Source organism: Pituophis catenifer, unplaced genomic scaffold (assembly GCF_029215685.1).
Source record: "Pituophis catenifer annectens isolate HBS135680 unplaced genomic scaffold, rPitCat1.0.hap2 SCAF_8, whole genome shotgun sequence".
Lineage (NCBI taxonomy): Eukaryota > Metazoa > Chordata > Lepidosauria > Squamata > Colubridae > Pituophis > Pituophis catenifer.
The window spans coordinates 62,283,027-62,303,603 of record NW_027256888.1 but is presented as its reverse complement, the minus strand read 5'-3'; the positions used below and the strand labels follow the sequence as shown (position 1 = coordinate 62,303,603).

Genomic DNA, 20,577 nt, shown 5'->3' with positions numbered 1-20,577 from the left:
GTATGATCGAATAGTCCAGGAAAGTGGTTAAACACTATAAATATATCACCATGTTATCTTTTCCCTAATGGAAATATCCTGACTGTTCATCCCCTTCAGTGTTTGTATTTATTGTAAAACATTGCCGTGTACCTGTTTGTCTATTGTAAGCACAGAGAAAGGCATTGTGGTTGCTTGCCATTTAAAAATAAAACGTGAAATCTAGGTGAGTATTCTGGCACTAACGTTTGGCAACTGAAAGAATCTTGGACTTGAAAGAAGCAAAGAGAAAAGGTTGATAAATGTTTTTCACATTTCAGAGAACTCTTGCGGCTGGCAGCATCTGAATGATCTTGTCTGATCTTAGAAACAAAATATCACCTAAGGCAGTAATGGCTAACCTTTTTGCCATCATGTGCCAAAAGCAGGGGGAGCAGGGGGGGTGTTGCGTGTGTGCCCACACCCATAATTCTATGTGCCCCGCCCCCCCATGCATGCGCGCATTACACTCACGCGCTCCCCGCACTTTTGGCACACAACGGCACGGTGGGGAGAGCAAAAACGGGCCTTCCGGTCCCACTGGAAGTAGGAAATGGGCCATTTCCGGCCTCCAGAGGGCCTCCGGGGGGTGGGGGGGCGAAGGCTGTTTTTGTGCTCCCCAGGCTCTTAGAAAGGCTCTGGAGCCTGGGGAGAGCGAAAAAACGGGCCTTCTCCACCCCCCAGGCCCTCCGGAGATTGGAAACAGCCTGTTTCCCTGCTTCCGGTGGGCCCAGAAGGCCCAAAAATCAGCTGGCCGGCATGCACATGCGCGCCGGAGCTGAACTCATGTGCCCACCAATATGGCTCTGCGTGCCACAGGTTCACCATCACAGACCTAAGGAATACTGTGGCTGTAATCTGGACTTGAAAGTAAAAAAGGATGACAGTGGCAATTTATCTGAAAAACAATATAGAAATGACCAAGTTATCAGAAGTCAAATGTACTGAGAAAAACTACCTTAATTTCATTATGAAGTACCAGGGCCTGGTGGCTCAGCAGACTGATAGCATTGTGATTAACACCAGCTGTCTGCAATTACTGTAAGTTCAAATCTCACCAGGCTCAAGGTTGACTCATTCTTCCATCCTTTCTAAGGTAAGTATATTGAGGACCCAGTTTGTGGGGGCAATAAGCTGACTTTGTATACAAAAGTATGAAGGCTATTGCTTAATGCATTGTAAGCTGCCCTGAGTCTCTGAAGAAGGGCGGCATATAAATCAAATTAAAGAAAAAAAAAGTAGTATATATTTATATTTAATTCTAGTTATTAATTATTTATTTCCTTTATTATCTTGATAAAATTCAAGGTGGGAAATATACCTAATATTCCTTTCTCTTCCTATTTTCCTCACAAAAACAACCCTGTTAGGTCAGCTGGGCTGAGAGAATAGCCGGCTCAAAGTCACCCAGCAATCTTTCATACCTAAAGTGGAATGAGAATTTAGTTTCCTGGTTTCTAGCCTGGTGCCTTAAGCATTAGATCAGGCTGGCTCGCTACACCAAATTGCCAGTCCAACAATAGAAGAACTGGCTCAAATGATGTTGGATACAACTGCTTAAAAAATGAGCAATAAATCTATTGTGAACAGTCTTTTAGAAATTGATGGATTAGCCTCTATCAAACACTTGTATGAATTTTTATTATGATAATTAATTTGATGATTGTTACATGTTACATGTGCACGTAGTTTGTCCTTTTTATCTTCTGGGATACTGAGGACACAAATTTGCAGGTGGAATATCTGCAGAAGCTGGTCATATGTTCCATCCACCATCAATGATGCATTCATTGCCAGTCATGTATGATGACTGAAATTTAGGAGAAAAAAAATAAGTTAGAAAATAAAAACAAACCTGGCATTCAAATGATAAATAGCAATCATAGAAATAAATGTTAAATACTAAAATACTTCAGAAATGAATTTGATTTCTAATATAATAGAAGGAAACACTAATAAGATTTAATCCACACACTGATAATGTGGTTTAATTGGTTTTGAACCTAGTAATGAACTTCGGTGACTTGAGTCCAAATGTTGCAAATTTCCTTGCACTCGCTCCTCTTCATGTTTGTCTGGATCATCAAACTACATATTTAATAAAAATCTACAACTGAAGATTGAAATCTCTGAAAGAAATTAAGATAAGCTTTGACCATCTTGCACTGTAATTTTGAAATGATTTTCACTTTGCTTCTGTAAATACTTATTTTAAATAAAAGAGGAAGTTAATTTTCATTGTATCTCATTGTATCTCTTCGTCATAAAGCCATCTGTGGGAAAAAGTTCCTAGGGATCCATTTAGAAATAGAAAAGGAAGTGAAATAAATTATGTTGATAATCGATAACATTTTCTTTTACCCCTGTTTCCCTATTCATACAGTTCTTTTTTTACAAAACCAGTCTGGCTTGGAATATAATTTGATTATAGTTTGATTCAGTGCCTGACATAAACTTGGTGCAGTTGTTAAGTTGTTGGCCTCGAAACCAGGTGATTGGGAGTTCTAGTTCTGCCTTAGGCATGAAAACCGGCTGGGTGATTTTTGGGCCAATTCACCTTACAAGATTTTTGTTACAGAGCAAATGAAAGGAAAAAGAAGTATTGGTATGTTCACTGCCTTGTGTTGTATATGAAAAAAAAAGGATGGGATAATAATCTAAAAAAAAGTGGTGCTTTGTTTTTTTGGTACAATCAAATCTCTGTCAGTCAACTATCTGGACCAGTTCCTGGAGTTTTCTTGCAAGATTTTTAGAAGAGATTTGCCATTGCCTGATTCTTTGGGCTGAGAGAGAGTGACTGGTTTATGGTAACCCATTGGCTTTGGGCTTAAGGCAGGACTAGAACTCATGATCTCCTGATTTCTAATTTAATGCCTTAACCATACAACCAAACTCTATATATAAGGCTCTGGGTGATGTACAATAAAATATTATAATATAAAAACAATACATTAAAAAAAAATAAAAATTCAAAAGAGGCAAAGATACTTAAAACATGTATTAAAAATTAACTGAAAGGCGAGAGGGGGCTTCTCAAGATGGCAACCAGCCCCATGGTTAGGTTCTCCTCTGGACTCCCCATGCAAGACCGCTGAGCCATGTTTTCACAAGGCCAGCAAGTGGGGGGGGGGCTGTTTCATTTTCGGGGGAGGGAGAATGTTCCACAGGGCAAGGACAATGGCAGAGGAGGTTGTCTTCCTGAACCCTATCAATTGGAATCATTTGACCAAAAGGGGCTGCAACATTCCTTTCCTGTCTTGATAGTGTGGGATGGGCAGATGTAATGGGACAAAAACAGTCCTATAAGTAGCTTGGCTATGCCATGTAGGTCATAACCAACACCTTGAATTGCATCTGGAATCAAATTGGCGGTCTGCAGGTTTACGGAGAAAAAGTGTTACATGCACCCTCCTTTGGGCGTCCACAATTGCCACATTCTACACCAGCAGAAGTACAGTATTGGCACAATTTACCAAGAGGGTGATAAAAACTGCTGGGCTAATAATTCCAGAAACTAGCCGGAAGCACAACTTAGAAAACAAATATGCACAAGTGTGTTACATGGTGTATCCTCATGCAGAACACTAAGGATGGTAAAGAGTTTGGAAACCTCCCCCAAATGCATAAAATCCTGAAAACTGTTGAGGGTTTTTAATTGCATTTGTTTATATATTTAACAACCAACCTCTTCACTCTTAAAATGGCTTCTGGCAATGTTTGTCAAACTGGACAAATGTTCATGAATAAATGTACAGAAATAGAGTTTATGCCGATATGGCAGACTCCTTTACATACTCCCAATCAGAGGGATCATCCAGTTTAAAACACAAAATAAAAGACTGTAAGCCACACAAAAGAGAACATCAAAGGATTCACTGCAGCAATTAATTTGCTGATTCCACCTTCTTACCGAGGTTGGTTTTGGCTTGTCTGAACAATGAAGCATCACTGGCAGAGAGTCATATGCCAGCAGCAATGTGGGAGGGGCACTTGAAAAGGCAACAGGGAGCTCCCCAGCTTTGAGCCATTATCATTATGGCCATTGGTTATGGCTTCAAAATATCTAAACTGATCAACTAGCTGAAAACTAGTAAAACACCTAGAGCCATTTCCACTGGGTGGGCTGAATAAATCTTGATTGGTGGGGACCAACCTTGATGTCTACTGACAGTTCAACTAGAATTCCAAATGACTGGGACCAGCAATATTTATTGTGATTTTGATGAAAATTAAGAGACCACCCAAGCAGTAAAATCTCTGGCAAACATCTGCACCTGGAGCTGTTACACAGGTGAGACTCAAAACGCCTCCTGCCAGAGTAATAAGATGGTTTTAGAGCAGATAGAACTGTAGAATTGATCAATGCCTCATATTTAAAGCTGTTTAGCATTTTTAATTCAAGGGCACAAAGTTAGTCTGAAGCACCGACAGCCACGTAGAACGTAGCGTATGATAAAGGCGATGCCAGCCAGATTTTGAAGCAAGCACCTAGTTACAGGCCACAATGGGCAAGCCCTGATTGGCTGATGATTTTCTGCAAATAGGGCAGAGTTGGGGGTAGACAGGGATAGAGCTGCAAACAGGAATCTGAGAAGACCCCTCTGTAAGAAAATCACAGCCACTGCTCTTAGGAAAATAGGAAACTCTGCTGTCGATGTGCATTTAAACTTCAAGCAAAGAGAAAAGCAATAGGAAGCTTCAAACAGACACCTACAGACCATAGCTAGTTGTCATATATTCATTCTGTGTTACTATTCAGTCTAGAAGCCAATGGCAGTAGGTGGAATTTGGAACAGAGGAGGAAAACTTTCCCTGTTTCATTGTGATGGACTGGGTAGGAAAGCATTAAAAATATTTGAAGGAAAATACTATTTAGTTTCACTGCGAAAATAGTTTCATGTTTAAGGAAATCTATTTGCCAATTGAATCTGACTTATCCCCATGTACTATGGGAACCCCATGTAATCGCTGTTATAATGTTATTTTTAATGGTGTTAAAATCCTATACATAAATCCCAAAATATTGTAATGCCGCCTTGGTTGATTATGGGATGTAGCCATATAATGCAAAATTTTACAGATGAATTATTTTGCATTTCAGATAGATTTAGATTGTCAAATATTAAAGTATTTTTTCCCAATTGCAATACACAGGGTAGTTGGTGCCAGAATTAAAACTACTATTTGGCTGAAGAACACATCCCCTTTCTTTAATAACCCATTTTGCCTGGTATTTATTGTGGCAATAAATATGTGCATGACATTTTTCCAGTGGCACATTTACCACATATAGCTTGATTTATATTTCAAGGAAATAAGGGCTGAAGTTCACTATAACCATAATGTCCCATACAGCACATGATTTTTCTATTAATATAATTCTCGCATATATCATACTTCTTTCATCTTCTGAAAGAAATTTGGAACTGTTTTCAGATTTTTTTGGGGGGGGATTATTAGTCATGCAGCCTAATGCATTTCTTAAATGGGACTGTAATGCAATAATACAGAAGGACATTGGTGCGGATCGAGATTACTGTGCTAATCATTATGCTATTAGGGGCCTCAGGCTGAACTGGTGACTTTGTGCTACTATTAAAGTTTTATTACTATTAAAACTGCTAATTGCATGAACCAACTTCTGAAGTTTAAATTTGGCATTAAATTAGGAGTGGGAAACTTGTAGTACTTGATGATTGAATTAAAGTACAGTTCCCAGACCTCTATAGGTTATGGTAAACATCATAAATCAAAAATCAACATAAAAACCAAATGGAGCTTCACATTATAATGGTTCCCCAACACCCTCACAACTGGCCATATAATCTGAGATGGCCAGAACCTAGAACCAGGGGTGAAATCTACTTACCTTCCCTACCGCTTCGGAAGTGCGTGTGCGCATCGTGTGTGATTTTGGAACCTCTGCACATGCGCAAAGCCTTCTGCGCATGCACAGAGGGTAAAAAATAGGTTATTTCCTGGTTAAAACCAGGAAGTAACAACGTCCGGGTGGGTGGGCGGAGCCTCATGCTGAAGCCACTACCAGTTCTCTGAACCACTACCGCCGCCACTACCGGTTTGTCAGAACTGGTGCGAACTAGTAGCATTTCACCCCTGGCTAGAACTCAGCAATGTCTGGAAGTAGATGGCTTCAGATTCCCTATTCTTGGTTTCCTATTCCTTGACCTACAAAAAGCAGGACAATAAAAGTAAATATTTAAGAAAGAAACTCTAATATAAATCGGATCTTAACAAATGGTACAATGATAATTTGGGATTCAGATTCCATTGCACATATTTGCAGTTATCTATACAGGTAGATCTCATCTTATGAATGTAATTAAGCCTGTAATTATGGTGATAAATCAATGAGTCATTAAGTAAGTCACTATGTGACCATTTCCAATTTTATTACTTTTTTTATGGTAGTCTTTAAGTGAACATGGTGGTGGTTAATTAAATACATTTTATCCAATGACCATTTTTTGCCAGAAACCAGCAAAAAAAAAAAAAAAATGTAAAAAATCATGGTCATGTGACCATGAGACGCTGTGGTCGGCTGGTTGCCAAGCACCCAAAATGTCATGTGACTGCTGGGGACAGCCCTCAGAACTTCAAAATTGGGTCATAGATACCTTTGGGGGGTCTGTTGTAAAGAACGACGCCCAAAAGTGATTAAGCAACTTGTCATTAACCAATAGCAATAGCACTTAGACTTATATACCACTTCATAGTGCTTTACAACCCTCTCTAAGCAGTTCACAGAGTCAGTACATTGCCCCCAACAATCCGGATCATTTTACCAACCTCGAAAGGATGGAAGGCTGAGTCAACCTTGAGCCGGTGAGAATCGAACTCCTGGAGTGAGTCATTAGTTAGCCTGCAGTGCTGCATTCTAACCACTGCACCACCATGGCGCCATGGCTCTTACCTATAATTATTTGTAAAAATATCTCCTATATATTTTATATATTTCTTCTTATAAAATCCCCATTTTAACAGCAATCTCTTAAAACAACAGGAAGGTTCTATTTCAAACAACATATGGCTGATCCAAGAAACTTACTTCATCAGAAGCCAGATACACAAAGAGGTGGGCAATTTCCTCAGCGGTACCCAGTCTGCCCATCTTCTGCCTGGTGAGAAAATCTTTTAGTGCCTGGGGGGGTGAAATGCCATTGGCAGTAAATATTCAGCCCTGGAGTTAGGATTTTTCATCATCAGAGGTCACAGATCAGCATTCTAACACTCCCTACAAATGATCTGATGAGGGTCAAAATCTTATGTTGCTTCCAATATATTATTCAAAAAAAATGTAGTACACCTACAAAATCTAGACTGCAAATTAACAAAGTTTAATTATGGTAAAATATTGCATGGAACATTTGATACATTTGTTCTTTGGTTAAAAGAATAAACAATATCAACTCTGAAATAATTTGCTAACTGAAATAGCATAGAAAATAACAGTTGCATCCTTCAAAATTCAAGATGTATTTATTTTAAAACATTTTCCAGCTCTCTTTCTGAAACATCTTCTCAAGCATGTAATACTGTACATCCATAGTGCATAGATAAATACTGCAAGGTCTAGAAAATAACAGTATACAATGTTATCACCAGGCACAGTAGCAAATAATTAGCATAACCAATGAAACCCACATAAATTAAAAACTTATTTAAATGGAACAGGTCTCTAGTGCCTGTTCTGTATATCCAAAAAGATTAGAAGGGCCAATTATAAATCCTTTGAGACTTTAAAAAGTTATCTAGCTTATTTTGGCACTTGTGGGAAGATGTGCCATTAGCACAGCTCCTTGAGAAAACTGTAGTAATGATTGGCTGAGCTTTTCATGATACCTCAAAGTCAGCATACTGAAAGCAACCCCTTTATTCTAATGATGCAGTTAGTCTAGTAGGCCTCCATAAAGTCCTATAACAGAAGAAGACATCTCTACCACCATCATAGTATAAGAATTTGATCTCGGTTGAAGACAGTACTATTACAAACATGCTGTAATTCTGTAATGATATGGAATGGCAGCTCAAGCAAATCGATTTATGTTTTCCTTTATACCAGGAAGAGTGCTGTTACCTTCCCACCAAAGTGGTACCTATTTATCTACTTGCATTTGTATGCTTTTGAGCCACTAGGTTGGCAGGAGCTGGGGCAAGGACAGGTGCTCACCCCATTGTGTGGAAGTCTGGTCTTAAACCTGGGCTGCCAGCTTTCCAGCCAATAAGCCCGGCATCTTAACCATTGAGCCACCATGTCACCCAACAGCGCCCAACAATGTTCTGTGATGTCATGCTGGCCACGACTGTGGAAATGTCTTCAGACAGCGCAGGCTCAATGGCCTTGAAATAAGGTGAGCACCACCCTTTATAGTGGGCAATGACTAGCAGAGTAAAATCTGCAGGGACTCCCTTTTCCTTTTTTAATACCATGAAAGGCAGCATACACTTTCCACTTTGCTGTGGTCTTCTTGACCTCTCCTCTTTGGCCACCTGAAAGGCTGATTGTCAACTCATCAACAGCAACTACCTATATATTTGGCTTATTAGATCTATCTAGAAGAAAATACCAGGAAGACTCTAAACTAGATTTCTGTCTGAAGTTTCATTTCTTGATTATGTTTTGTATGCTACCAAATACATCTGGGCTCGTGGCGGCCTATAATTAGGCATATAATTAAGGAAAACATTTTAATAATTGTCCTATTTATTTTTCTAATTGCACTTTGTTTGCCTTTTCAAATGTCCCACTGGATGGTAACATGGTGTCTTTGCATAGGAACTTCCCAGCAAAAATTCCTGCAAATATTTGGGAAAGTCTTCTAGAACTAGCTGCTATATGTGTTCCTTTGTTGTGCACTTGTATATTATAATAAGATGCATTATATACCTGTTCTGGATCAGGTCTTGCTTGGATTCTTTCCCTTAGAGAAGGAGTGTCAACAGTGCCTGTAAAACATAAGAAAATCATAATTAAAAATGACACCACTCGGTTCATGAAGAGAGATGGGTCATTTTCTAATTAGACTCTTGATGAGGTTTAAAAAAAGTACTTAGTACTATAAATCAGAGGTAGCTGATACATTGTAAGCACATAATCCAGGGGTGAAATGTAAAATTTGTTACTACTGGTTCTGTGGGCATGGCTTGGTGGTGGTGCGGTAATGTGACTGGGTGGGCATGGCCAACTTTTTTTTTTTTTTAAAAAAAAACCTTTTCAAAGCATTTTTTCTAATGCTTTGAAAAGCCTCTGCCGATCAGGCAACTCAGCTGGGATCGTCAGAGACTTTTCAAAGCATTTTTTTTTACCACCTCTTCGGGCCAAGAGGTTGCAGAAAAAATTGCTTTGAAAAGCCTCTGACGATCCCAGCTGAGCCGCGCGATCATCAGAGGCTTTTTAAAAAAACTTTTAAAAGCATTTTTTCATCGGAAGAGGTTGTAGAAAAAATGCTTTTAAAAGTAAAAAAAAAAACAAAAAACTCTGATGATTGTGCGGCTCAACTGGGCATGGTGGGGGTGCGGGCGCAGGGATTTTTGCTACCGGTTCTCTGAACCACCTGCCGCCATCGCTACCGGATCGGATGATCTGGTCCGAACCAGGAACATTTCACCCCTGACATAATCCCTCAGATAGTAGAGATCTTCAACTTTGAGCTACAGTTTGAATTGTTTTGCACAATTCTGAAGGACAAAAATAATCAAAACAGAGATTGTAGAATATTGCATACCAGGACAAACACAGTTGCATCTGATTCCTTTCTCAATGAAGTCAGCAGCTACAGACTTGGTGAGGCCAATAACTGCTGCTTTTGAAGTACTATAGACAAATCTATTGGGAGCACCTGAGGGAGAAAGGATTAGCAATCAGATACCTAACTAAAGCATATTAAATAATAAAGAGAGATTATGTTCCATTCAGTATTGGCCCCCATCTCCATAATGGCTCTTTTGAATAGTCTTGAGCTGCTCCAGACATCTGTTTGGTTATCTTTTACAAGGAATATTTTGTAGATGGACCAATTCTCTGCTTTATACAAATTTCTGCATTTTAATTGTATGGACACATTTCTATTTGTTTTCTCCCTTTTCCTCCTTTTTCGGGAAGGAAACAAATTACATTAATTCTCAGACAGATTTTAGTTGAGAATTATCAGGTCTGTAGTTGAAAACTACACATACAAATGTTAGCTAAGTTTTTGTTGTCCATCTTTTTGTTGTCCATATTTTCTTTTTCAGTCCATCTTTTTCAGTATTTTTCACACTATAAGACGCTCCGGACCATAAGATGCACATTAGCTTTAGAGGAAGAAAACAAGAAAAAAAAATCTGCCTCTGTCTCCCAGCATCCATCCGGTATTCCTCTGGCTAATGTCCTTGCAACAAAAAGCAAACAGCCTGGTCAGCTTCAGCATCTTATTGCAGCCCCACCACATGGCTCATCAGGGTTCCACTCTGTTGCACCCACCACCAGTCAACTGGGCTGAGCTGCTGCCGCTGGCGGAGAACACTGGAGCCTTCACTGCTGATTGGAGATTGGATCAGCCTCCCAAAATACCACTGATCAGCTGTTCTAGGTGGCGGGGATATCTGCCGCCTATTGCCACCATCACCGTTCGCCGCCACTGCCGATCACTGCCACCGCCACTCGCCACTGATCACTGCCTGTGTTTGCCGCCAACAATTGCTGCTGCCTATTGCTGCCGTCACCGTTCACCACTGCTGCTGATTGTCGCTGCCGCCATTCACCGCTGATCACCGCCTCTGATTGCCGCCACCAATTGCTGCATCAGCTGATCGCCGCCGCTGATCACTGCCATTTGGCACCGATCGGTGCTGGCAATTGCTGCTGCCAAATGGCGGTGCTGGCAATTGGCAGCACCGTTTGGCATCAAATGGGGGCAGCAGCGATCGGCAATCACCACCACTTAGAACAGCTGATCGGTGGTATTCTGGGAGGCCGATCAAACCACCAATCAGCTGCTTGGCAGTGAAGGCTCCAACGTTCCCCAGCAGCAGAGAACCAACCCCCCTCCCCCTGCCGCAATATTCGCTCTATAAGACGCACAGACATTTCCACTCATTTTGGGGGTGGGGGGGAATGCGTCTTATACTGCGAAAAATACGGTATATTTACTTCCTTTCATGCTAGATTGAACCAGTTGTTATCAGCTACTAACCTTTGATACTGGATACCACAGAAGACATGTTGATAATGTTACCAGATTTCTGTTCAAGCATCTGTTTAAAAATTGAAATGTTAAAAGCTGTAATTACTTAAGTATCTTATTTTAAAATGTTTTACAAGTAGAGATTTAAAAGTACTATGTAATCTGAAGAATGAGTTGTTTTCATGTACAAGAATCATAGAAGGCATAACAAATACTTGACAGAAATGCAAGCTTTTTCCAGCTTGGTATACTCCGCAATTTTCAAGTACAAATTAGGTAATTCTCAGCCAGCATTTTGGTTGAGATTCATCAGGTCTGTAGTTGAAAACATATGAGAGTCCAGGTTCAGAATGACTAACCTACAGTATATGTTTTTGGTTTAATCTCATAAGCTTTTGTGCCAATAATCACAGACTTTTTTTTATCTCTGCTTCTACTAGCTTCAGCCACCATGGCCAATTGCAACACATTATGAAATTTTTGGACTGAAAATATGAAAGGGATCAACTGCTGCTGCATTACAGAATTATTATGAGGATTCCAGATATCCTTCCAAAGTACCAAGGTTGCCTACCTCTATAAAAGATAACATATATTAGGGTGCTTGAGAACTTTTCAACTTCCAAATTTCTTTTCATCTTACCCAGTTGCTCTACAGACATGAGAAGTCTCAATCTTACCTTAGGCAGGAATATTTTGATCATGAGATACATGCTACGAACATTGACTTCCATTGTGTAGGCCCAGTCTTCTTCCTCACAGTCCAAAATAGTCCCATGATGAACAAAACTACAGCGGAAGAAACAACTGTTTTATTTTACTTTCTGAAGCACATAAACTGTCAAAATGACAAGATAAAACCATAAATTAAAAATTCAGGGCAAGTCCTAGTATGCTGAAATCATGACTGTTGTTTCAGAACTACAAAGATGATGAGTTTGCACAACATGTGGGATCCACAAAGTGGACAATCACATTTACATTTTCTGAGAAGTTAATTTGTATGTATTGGCAAACACACCAGCACAAAATTGACACTGCAGAGGTGTCATGGTCTCTAATATACATATACTATATTTTTCGGAGTATAAGACACACTTTTTTCCCTCTTAAAAGAGGCTGAAAATTTGGGTGTGTCTTATACTCCAAATGTAACAGTGCCCAAACTGCTGCCTTCTCTTACCTCTTCTGCACTTTGCCTGCTTTAGTCACTGAAGCTCCCTCTGAGGATCAACTGTTTTTCAGCCTCAACCTGAGCAAAGCGATCTTCCGTGCTTTGCCTGCTTTTCTAATTGCTGCTCCCTCTGACAATCAGCTGTGCTTTAGAAGCACAGTCCCAACCAGCCTCAACCTCAAAACCAGCGAGTGAACTGATGTGCTGGGACTAGCCAGATTAATACTTGGTAGGCAGAATTCCCCCCCCCCATTTTCCTCCCCAAAAACTAAGGTGTGCTTTATACTCTGGTGTGTCTTATACTCTGAAAAATACAGTAATTAATTACAGGAGGACATATAATTAATGGCAGGAAGCTTTGGGACTATGGCAATAAAGAAGGGGTTTGATATTCTCTTTTCCTGGGTTATTAATCAAACTGACACTTGTTCTTATTTTTATGCAGGTTGTTCTGAGCTTTGGAATGATATTTCAATTCAACAAGGTTTTTGAACGAAGTACCATTGAAAGTGAATCAATATCCAGGAATGAAATGTTTCATTAGACTTCCATGCTATCTTGATCAAAGAGTCTAAGATATGCACATGCGCAAAAGACCCATGAAGCAAACGGACCTACTTCCATGTGGCAATTCAAAGCAAATCAACTTTTCCAAATCGAAGTGTTGCTTCAAATCAGATGAAATTTAATAACCCAAAATGAAGCAATATCTGGAGTGGGATTGCAACCAGTCCGGCAGCACAAGTCATTAAACCTTGCATTGCTAAATCATCTTTGATTTAGATTATTAATAACCTAAGTGGAAACAAAAGCCAGATTGCAGGAAGGAGAAACATTAGAAAAACACTTAAAATCTGGCAACATTTTACCCTGCAATATTGCACAAAACGTCGATTTTCTTCACCTCCTTGGCCAATTTTTCAATTTGTTCTTTGTTGGTGACATCGAGCACCCGGATCTGAATGCCTGTTAAAAGAGATCAACATAATCTATGCTGTGATGAGTGTGTGTTATGTTCTCAAAATTAAAAAAGCAGCAGTATTACAAAGGTGAAAATAGGGAGCCACACAAGTAAAGGGACTATACACTACTTCCAAAAACAAAAGCCATTTCATGAATTCAATTTCCATTCAAACAAGAAAAGGTTTTGGCCCATGTTAACTTAGCAAGGCAAAGTCAAAGAAGAAGGGGGACAGACAGAATCAATTCAAAATATTCTGCTGCCTGAGAGAAAAAAACAAGATGGCCCCCACTCAATTTTCTTCTTGCAGAACCAGAAAGATTCCTAAGAATGGTTCAGAAATACAAAACCTGTTTCTCTTTCTCTCCCCCAAAAGAGGACAACTGTTCTGCCCCAGCTACGGACTCCAAAGAACACAGCACACACAAAGTTTGTACAAAACTTAAATTTACTAAAATAACTCAGTCTTTTCCAAAGGCTGTTAAGAAACTTCCTTAACAGCCTACAAGAAAACAAAGATAAAGTAATCACAATCTAGGTTGGCAGAAAGCCCAGAAGCAATTCAGAGATCCAGACACAAGGAGAATGAACTTAAGTTGTTCCCTACAACTTGCTTCAGTCGGCGTTCCTTCTTAAATAGGCTAAGGGAGTGGCCAATTAGCCCCAAGCCTTACTCTCGAGGAGACCTCCTCCTGAGGAGCCACTCCTGCCTTTTGGCAGCTCTGCGCGCCCGTGCATTGAGAAGAGGCTCCTCCTCTTTGTCCTCTTCACTTAAAGGAGCTTCTGGAGGTTCTGAAGGCCCTGACTGGATCCCTGCCTCTGGCACCACATCTTCTCCAGTCTCCTCATTGTCTGACTTGAGTGCCAGCTGCACAGGCTGCTGGCGCAACACCACACCAGCCTCCTCACTGTCAGAATCAGCTACAATCCGCACAGGCTGCTGACGGGCCACAACAACAACAGAGGGGAAGATGTCACGCCTACCCTCTACCATCTAGCAACCAAGATGTTTGCTTTATCTAATGAAAGAGAATTCTTGGAGGCAGGTATGTTCTGGAGAGATAAGAATTGGGACCAGCCTTTGCAGACCTATTCCTATTTGATAGTCACATGTTTAGGCAAATTCCTGAAGCAAGACGAAAAAAAAGATGTCTTTTGACATCAGCACTCTGCACGATATTGGAATGAATGAATGATGAATGGATGAATGGATGGATGTAGAGCAGAACTGTCCATACTTTCTTATCACAGGAAGTAGCTCTGCACAGAGAACCCAAATGTTACTGATGCTGGTTCTCCTTCTTTGAATTATGAAGAAATAGCAACCTACAAGCTTTAGCCTGACATAGTCCTCAACATTAATTTATCCCTGGAAAGTTTTCTTTTACATGAATCTATCTCTTTATGAGATTGCCTACATGTGATACAAATAGTCCTCCACTTATAACCATTCATTTAGCAACCACTCAAAGTTACAACGGCACTGAAAAAAAGTTACTTATGATTGGTCCTTGCACATCACCATCTCAGCATCTCCACAATCATGTGATCAAAATTCAGGCACTTGGCAATTGGCATTTATTTATTAGAATTGCAGTGTCCCAAGGTTACGTATTGCCATTTGTGACCTTCCCAGCTGACTTACAAACAAGCAAAGCCAGTGGCACAAATTGGATTCACTTAACGACCATATGACTCACTTAACAACCATGGCAAAAAGATGGTAAGATTGGACACGACTCAACAATTGCCTAGCTTAGCAATGGAAATTCTGCTCCCAACCATGGTCGAAAGTCAACTATCTGTGTCAGCTTCTTTGAAAGCATACACAAAACATCATAAATGTTAAAGTTGTTCTGCTTTCAGTAACAAATTTACATTATTAATGTTTGACTTACAAGTTATTTCTGTTTGCTGAGTAACATGTTATGTTCCAGCAGTTATAACCCAGAATCATAGACACATTTATATCTTCCACTGAATCACTGAATAATTTTCTGACTTGTGGAACTAAAAATCAAATTCAAAAGTAATTGGACCACACTCAGCTGCCTGAAAAGGGACGCGGTGGGTCAGTGACTAAGAAGCTGAGCTTATCGATTGAAAGGTCAGCAGTTCAGCGGTTCGAATCCCTAGTGCCGCGTAACGGGCTGAACTCCAGTTACTTGTCCCAGCTTCTGCCAACCTAGCAGTTCGAAAGCATGTAAAATATGCAAGTATAAAAATAGGGACCACCTCTGGTGGGAAGATAACAGTGTTCCGTGCGCCTTTGGCATTTAGTCATGCCGGCCACGTGACCACGGAGACGTCTTCGAACAGCGCTGCTCTTCAGCTTTGCAAGGGAGATGAGCAGCGCCCCCTAGAGTCCAGAACGACTAGCCCATATATGTGAGGGGAACCTTTACTATATTATGTGTTCAGTTTTGTTACAGATGCCTGAATAAAAGCTTTTTAACAATAACACCGATGAAGAATAGGATATTAAACTTAAAGTCAGTTGAAGTCAGCTCTGAGTCCATTCAGGTTAACTACTCTGGAACTTTCTTGAGGATCTAGGAAAGGAAAGGAACGTCTGGAGAAATCAGAGGCAAATGAAGGAAGATTCATGATAGAGATACAGTTGACCTACATAGCTAAAAACAAGCCTTGGCAGCACTGCTAAATAAACACAAGATTGGAAACTTAAATTAAAATGATCTAATGGAATGAAGAAAACCTGAACTTGACCTGACAATTCTAAACTAATGACATCTGACAATTACTGAGAACTAGGACTTTGGGAGAGTCGTTTATGATGGCCTTCTTCAATCTAAAGTTCAATCTTCGCTATCCACTATCCAAATATTTGGCCTTCAACTCCTAGAATTCTCAGTCAGCATAAATTCTGCTGAGGCAACTAGGATGTCACAGCCACACATCTGGAATGTGCCAGGTGGAGAGGGCAGAACACCCTCAGAACTTTTGACAGCTGCTTTATTTGTGACAGCTGCTCATTTTAGAACTTTTGACAGCTGCTCATTTATCTTCTCAAAATAGCCGGGTGACCCATGAACAGAAGCTGCCAGAGATTCTTATCTGCATGGCAGCCTTCGGTGTAGGCCTTCTAGGCCGCATAATAGAGCTATAAGAGAGAGGAGATAGCAAATGTGAAGGCCATGGTAGCTTCCTTGTTTTCTCATGTTAATGCTTTGCTCATTGCCCAGAGCTACCCTGAATCCTGAGGTTTTACCCTGAATTCCCTACCCCATACAATATGAGAAAGAGCAACTAGTACTTACTATAGATAAGCCATAGGGATAAAACATAACAAACTTGTTTCTCTACTTGCCTTCTGTAGGTGGTGGACTGGAGATGGGACCATCACAAGAATGAGGGATCACATGATACCCTTTATTTTTATTTATTTATATTTATTTATTTAGTTTGTCAAACATGTACAAGATAACAGATATAAGTATAAACATGGACATGAACACAGGAAATGAGTACAATAAAATGAGTATTAGAATAATTAATTTTAAGCTAAGAAACTAAGCTCTGGTTCTAAGTAATTCAAGGAATACCTGGATAACTTTCCAGTTCTCGAAGTTTGGACTCATTGATATCTGTAGCAATAACTTGAGCTCCTTCTTTTGCAAAAGCCTTTAAAATCGAAAATATGCATATATATGTTCATTTTTACAAACTGTAGCCAAACAGATAAAAGCAGCACATTCTTTTTCTTGTATTTTTAATAGCAGTTGTGTTTATTTTAAATTGTTATCATGTTCTTCTGTGCATTATTCTGGGTTCCACTGGAAAAGTGGCTAACAACCAACCATAATAATAATAATAATAATAATAATAATAATAATAATAATAATACCATCAAAGATTACAGCAATTATATAGAATTATGCCTTACAAAATTGGTTAGGAACTATTTTTTTCCCAGAGTTCTGGCAACTCTGAAACTGCTATTTCTGATATATGTTCAGTGAAAAGTTCTGAAACTGCTGAAAAAATGATTTGCTGAAAAAAATAATGTCTTCTGCAAGCCATCCTGTAAACTAACAATCTACTTGATGTGAAAAATGACAGTTTTCACATCAGAGACCCCTGACCTATAGAGTCCTTCCCAGATGTTGGTGTTTTGTGGTGTTAGAGGTATTGTTGCAGGATATAAGTTGTTCTGAGTAAAGCTGCCTTTTGCAATTATTATTATTTGTTCAATTTCTATAGCCGCCCACCTCAGTAAATGACTCTGTATATACTCTAAAGCTGGCCTTTAAAGTTTACTTTTTACAGTTATGAACGTTATGCCTATGGTAGCTTGAAATACCCACCTCTTAAATCAAAGAACACAAACACAAACACATACACAATACACTTTTACTTTCAAAAAGAATGAACTTATATATGTTACATCATTTGTAATTTCTCTAAATGAAGATTACTTATGGGGCCTATCTATGGACATGGGCACAGGTGGTTTTTTTTTGCAATAATATGAAAGTGATTTGCCATTGCTTTCTTCTGAGACTAATTTTTTAACTTGGATTCCAGCCAAGGATTTCTTTGGCCAAGAAAATCTGCCCAAGGATTTCCTGGGAGTCTCCCATCCAAGAAATAACCATGCCTGATACTGTTTAGCTTTTTCAAGCTCAGCCAGTCATGAAAAGTTGGCATCCGATTGTGATGAAACATAGGCAGCATGACTATAATTCTGATAATATTAAATCCTTTTTCTTCATGTTTTTATTTTCACCACTTCTTCCAGTCTTTAGCTTTCACATTTAAAAGGTACTTTTATACCTGAAACTTATAAAATCAATTACACAACCCCATGATGATATTCAATAAATAATTCTGCACTTACTTTAGCCACTGCTTGGCCAATTCCTTGGGCTGCAGCAGAAAGTATTATTACTTTCCCCTCAAGCCGCCCCATTTTAGAAGCAGCTCCGATCAATTGCAGGGCCTTATGGATTGGTGTTGATTACAGCTACAAGGTAACATATGTTCATTATATTGCCATTTGCATAGTAGCCCAATAGATCTCCATGCTTTTTTTTATACTTGTTATGATTATAAAGCTGATTTTAGAACTTAATTTATAAATAGATTTATTAGAGGAATACTATTAATATAGTAAGATAACTTTCACATTAACAATCCAGATCTTCATTTATCTGCACGTTATTTGAATGTTTTGAGTCTGAGAATGGATTACTTAAGCATCTAATTGCATAACCTAATTCTTTTTAATATGAAGCAGATCACTCCACTCTTTAATCTGTAGTTATCTCCAAAAAGCCCTTTTATGCTCACTTGATTTTGAATTTTATATTTGGCAAGGAAGTTTAAAGGGGGATTTCTAAGAAATAATAACATGCTGGCTGGGGAAATCTAGGAGTTGAAATCCTCACATTTTAAAGTTGTTAAGTTTGAAAACATGCTCTGAAGGGTTACTACTTGACCTGAGTCCTTGAAAAGGGAACAAAAAAAAGTACAATCTTTTCCATTGCGTTTCCTCAGAAACAAAACTGAACCCAAATAATATAGTAAAGATAAAGTTTTCCCTTGCACATATGTGCTAGTCGTTCCTGACTCTAGGGGGCGGTGCTTATCTCCATTTCAAAGTTAAAGAGCCAGCGCTTTCCGAAGACATCTCCATGGTCATATGGCCGGCATGACTAAATGCCAAAGGCACACGGAATGCTGTTACCTTCCCACCAAAGGTGGTCCCTATTTTTCTACTTGCATTGTTTACATGCTTTTGAACTGCTAGGTTGGCAGAAGCTGGGACAAGTAACGTGAGCTCATCCCATTACGTGGCACTAGGGATTCAAACCGCTGAACTGCTGACCTTTCGATCAACAAGTTCAGCGCCTTAGCCACTGCATCCCTATTTAAATCATAACATTTCTTCAAATCTTCGCAAACCCCATGTGACATCACGGCCCTCAAGAGTTCACGGACCACAGGTAGTAAACCAATGATGTACATTATACATAACTGAGACCTGCAGCATTACAGTTAGTCTTCCTGACTGAAAGCAACTTTTCAAATATTTGTGGCAGTTATTGATCAAAATGTCAAAGGAGTTTTATTCTTCAGATAAGAAAGGATGAGGATTTATTTGTTCAAAGAATGAGGCACTACAAGATAAACTGTTAATGGAATTATTTTTCATAAGGAAGAAACATCGACTTCTCTTAAATTCTGTCTCTGGTTTTAAAAAAACAAACCCATTTCCTATCCTTGCTTCATATGACAAAAGTTATTCCTCTCAAGTTTGCTTTTGCTTCAGATACCTGTTATTTTGTGAATCCTGGCTGATTCACAGTATCCTTAATTAAAGGCACTGAAAAACTTTTAATGAATGAATGCTCATAAAATTAAAAAAATATTAACCCTCTCAAACTCTCGAGTTCACATATCCCAGGACCAGCCAAGAAATGCAAACTAATGTGGCAACATTTTTTGAAACAATCTTCTCCAATCTGATGTCCTCCACATTCCCCCTCTCATAAAACCTTAAAAGAATGAATGTAGGAATGGAAATCTGATGGGACTGGGCTGAAGCAAATTGAACAAAACTAGAGCTAAAGTTTCATGTTATTTCTGGTTAGTCAGCCTCCTTTAGTTTATGAATTAGCAGACACCGTAAATTGGATTGAAGGGAGTAGAGTTTAGTTAACAAACTGTTAACCAAACTCTTAACACAGTGGGACATCTAAATTGCTTGCATTTTGCTTGCCCCTTTGAAAGATCACGTGGGGATTTAAAATATCTACTTGTCTTTGATGACATGACACAATTCATTATGGAACTTAATCTTTTGGGATCTTTCTCACAAGACTGGAAACAAGGTTTCCATCAGCTCTTCGGAGAAAACGCGTAGATTCGGCATAAGGAAGTATGGGTGGATCGGTTTGCTTTGGCTTCCAATATCTTACATGGCAAAGCCTAATGCAGTTAAAAATTCTTTCAAACTTCTTTTTGTCTCAGGAAGTACAAAAAAAAAAAAAAAAAAAAACCAACCCCGGCAGCCAAAATTACTCTCGCATGCTTTTCATAAGTTTCTTAACGCTAAAAAGCAAAAACAAAAACAACACGACTGCAAAGAAGATACTCACCGCAGCAATCCAGCAAGAACTTTTTACCAGGAGGCGGGCTTCGATTTTCTAAAGCATGATGGGATTTGTAGTGCAGTAGGTGGCAGATTTATTTTAGCGTTCCCGCACGGCAAGAGTATA

General features: G+C 39.3%; 1 protein-coding gene across 2 annotated transcripts; it reads right to left on the bottom strand.

Moving 5' to 3' along the window:
- Positions 1-1,642: 1,642 nt before the first annotated feature.
- On the bottom strand, positions 1,643-20,507 carry BDH2 (3-hydroxybutyrate dehydrogenase 2). Of its 2 annotated transcripts, XM_070948390.1 has the most exons (10): positions 20,458-20,507; positions 18,195-18,320; positions 16,900-16,978; positions 13,245-13,341; positions 11,882-11,990; positions 11,211-11,271; positions 9,762-9,875; positions 8,924-8,982; positions 7,085-7,177; positions 1,643-1,828 (listed from the first exon to the last, which is right to left on the bottom strand). In XM_070948390.1, exons 2-10 carry the CDS (start codon positions 18,264-18,266, stop codon positions 1,775-1,777), a joined length of 738 nt encoding a protein of 245 aa, XP_070804491.1. In that variant the 5' UTR covers positions 18,267-18,320; positions 20,458-20,507; the 3' UTR covers positions 1,643-1,774. The 2 variants fall into 2 exon arrangements, with proteins under 2 accessions (XP_070804491.1, XP_070804492.1); XM_070948391.1 differs by lacking the exons at positions 16,900-16,978; positions 18,195-18,320; positions 20,458-20,507 and adding an exon at positions 14,011-14,087.
- Positions 20,508-20,577: the final 70 nt, after the last annotated feature.

Excerpts from the sequence above, each read along its gene's own strand:
- BDH2 (XM_070948390.1), bottom strand. The coding sequence starts at position 18,266 with ATGGGGCGGCTTGAGGGGAAAGTAATAATACTTTCTGCTGCAGCCCAA. Across the intron at positions 13,342-16,899 it reads AGAACTGGAAAGTTATCCAG|GCATTCAGATCCGGGTGCTC; the intron begins GTATTCCTTGAA and ends CTCTTTTAACAG. Across the intron at positions 1,829-7,084 it reads TGTATCTGGCTTCTGATGAA|TCATCATACATGACTGGCAA; the intron begins GTAAGTTTCTTG and ends CCTAAATTTCAG.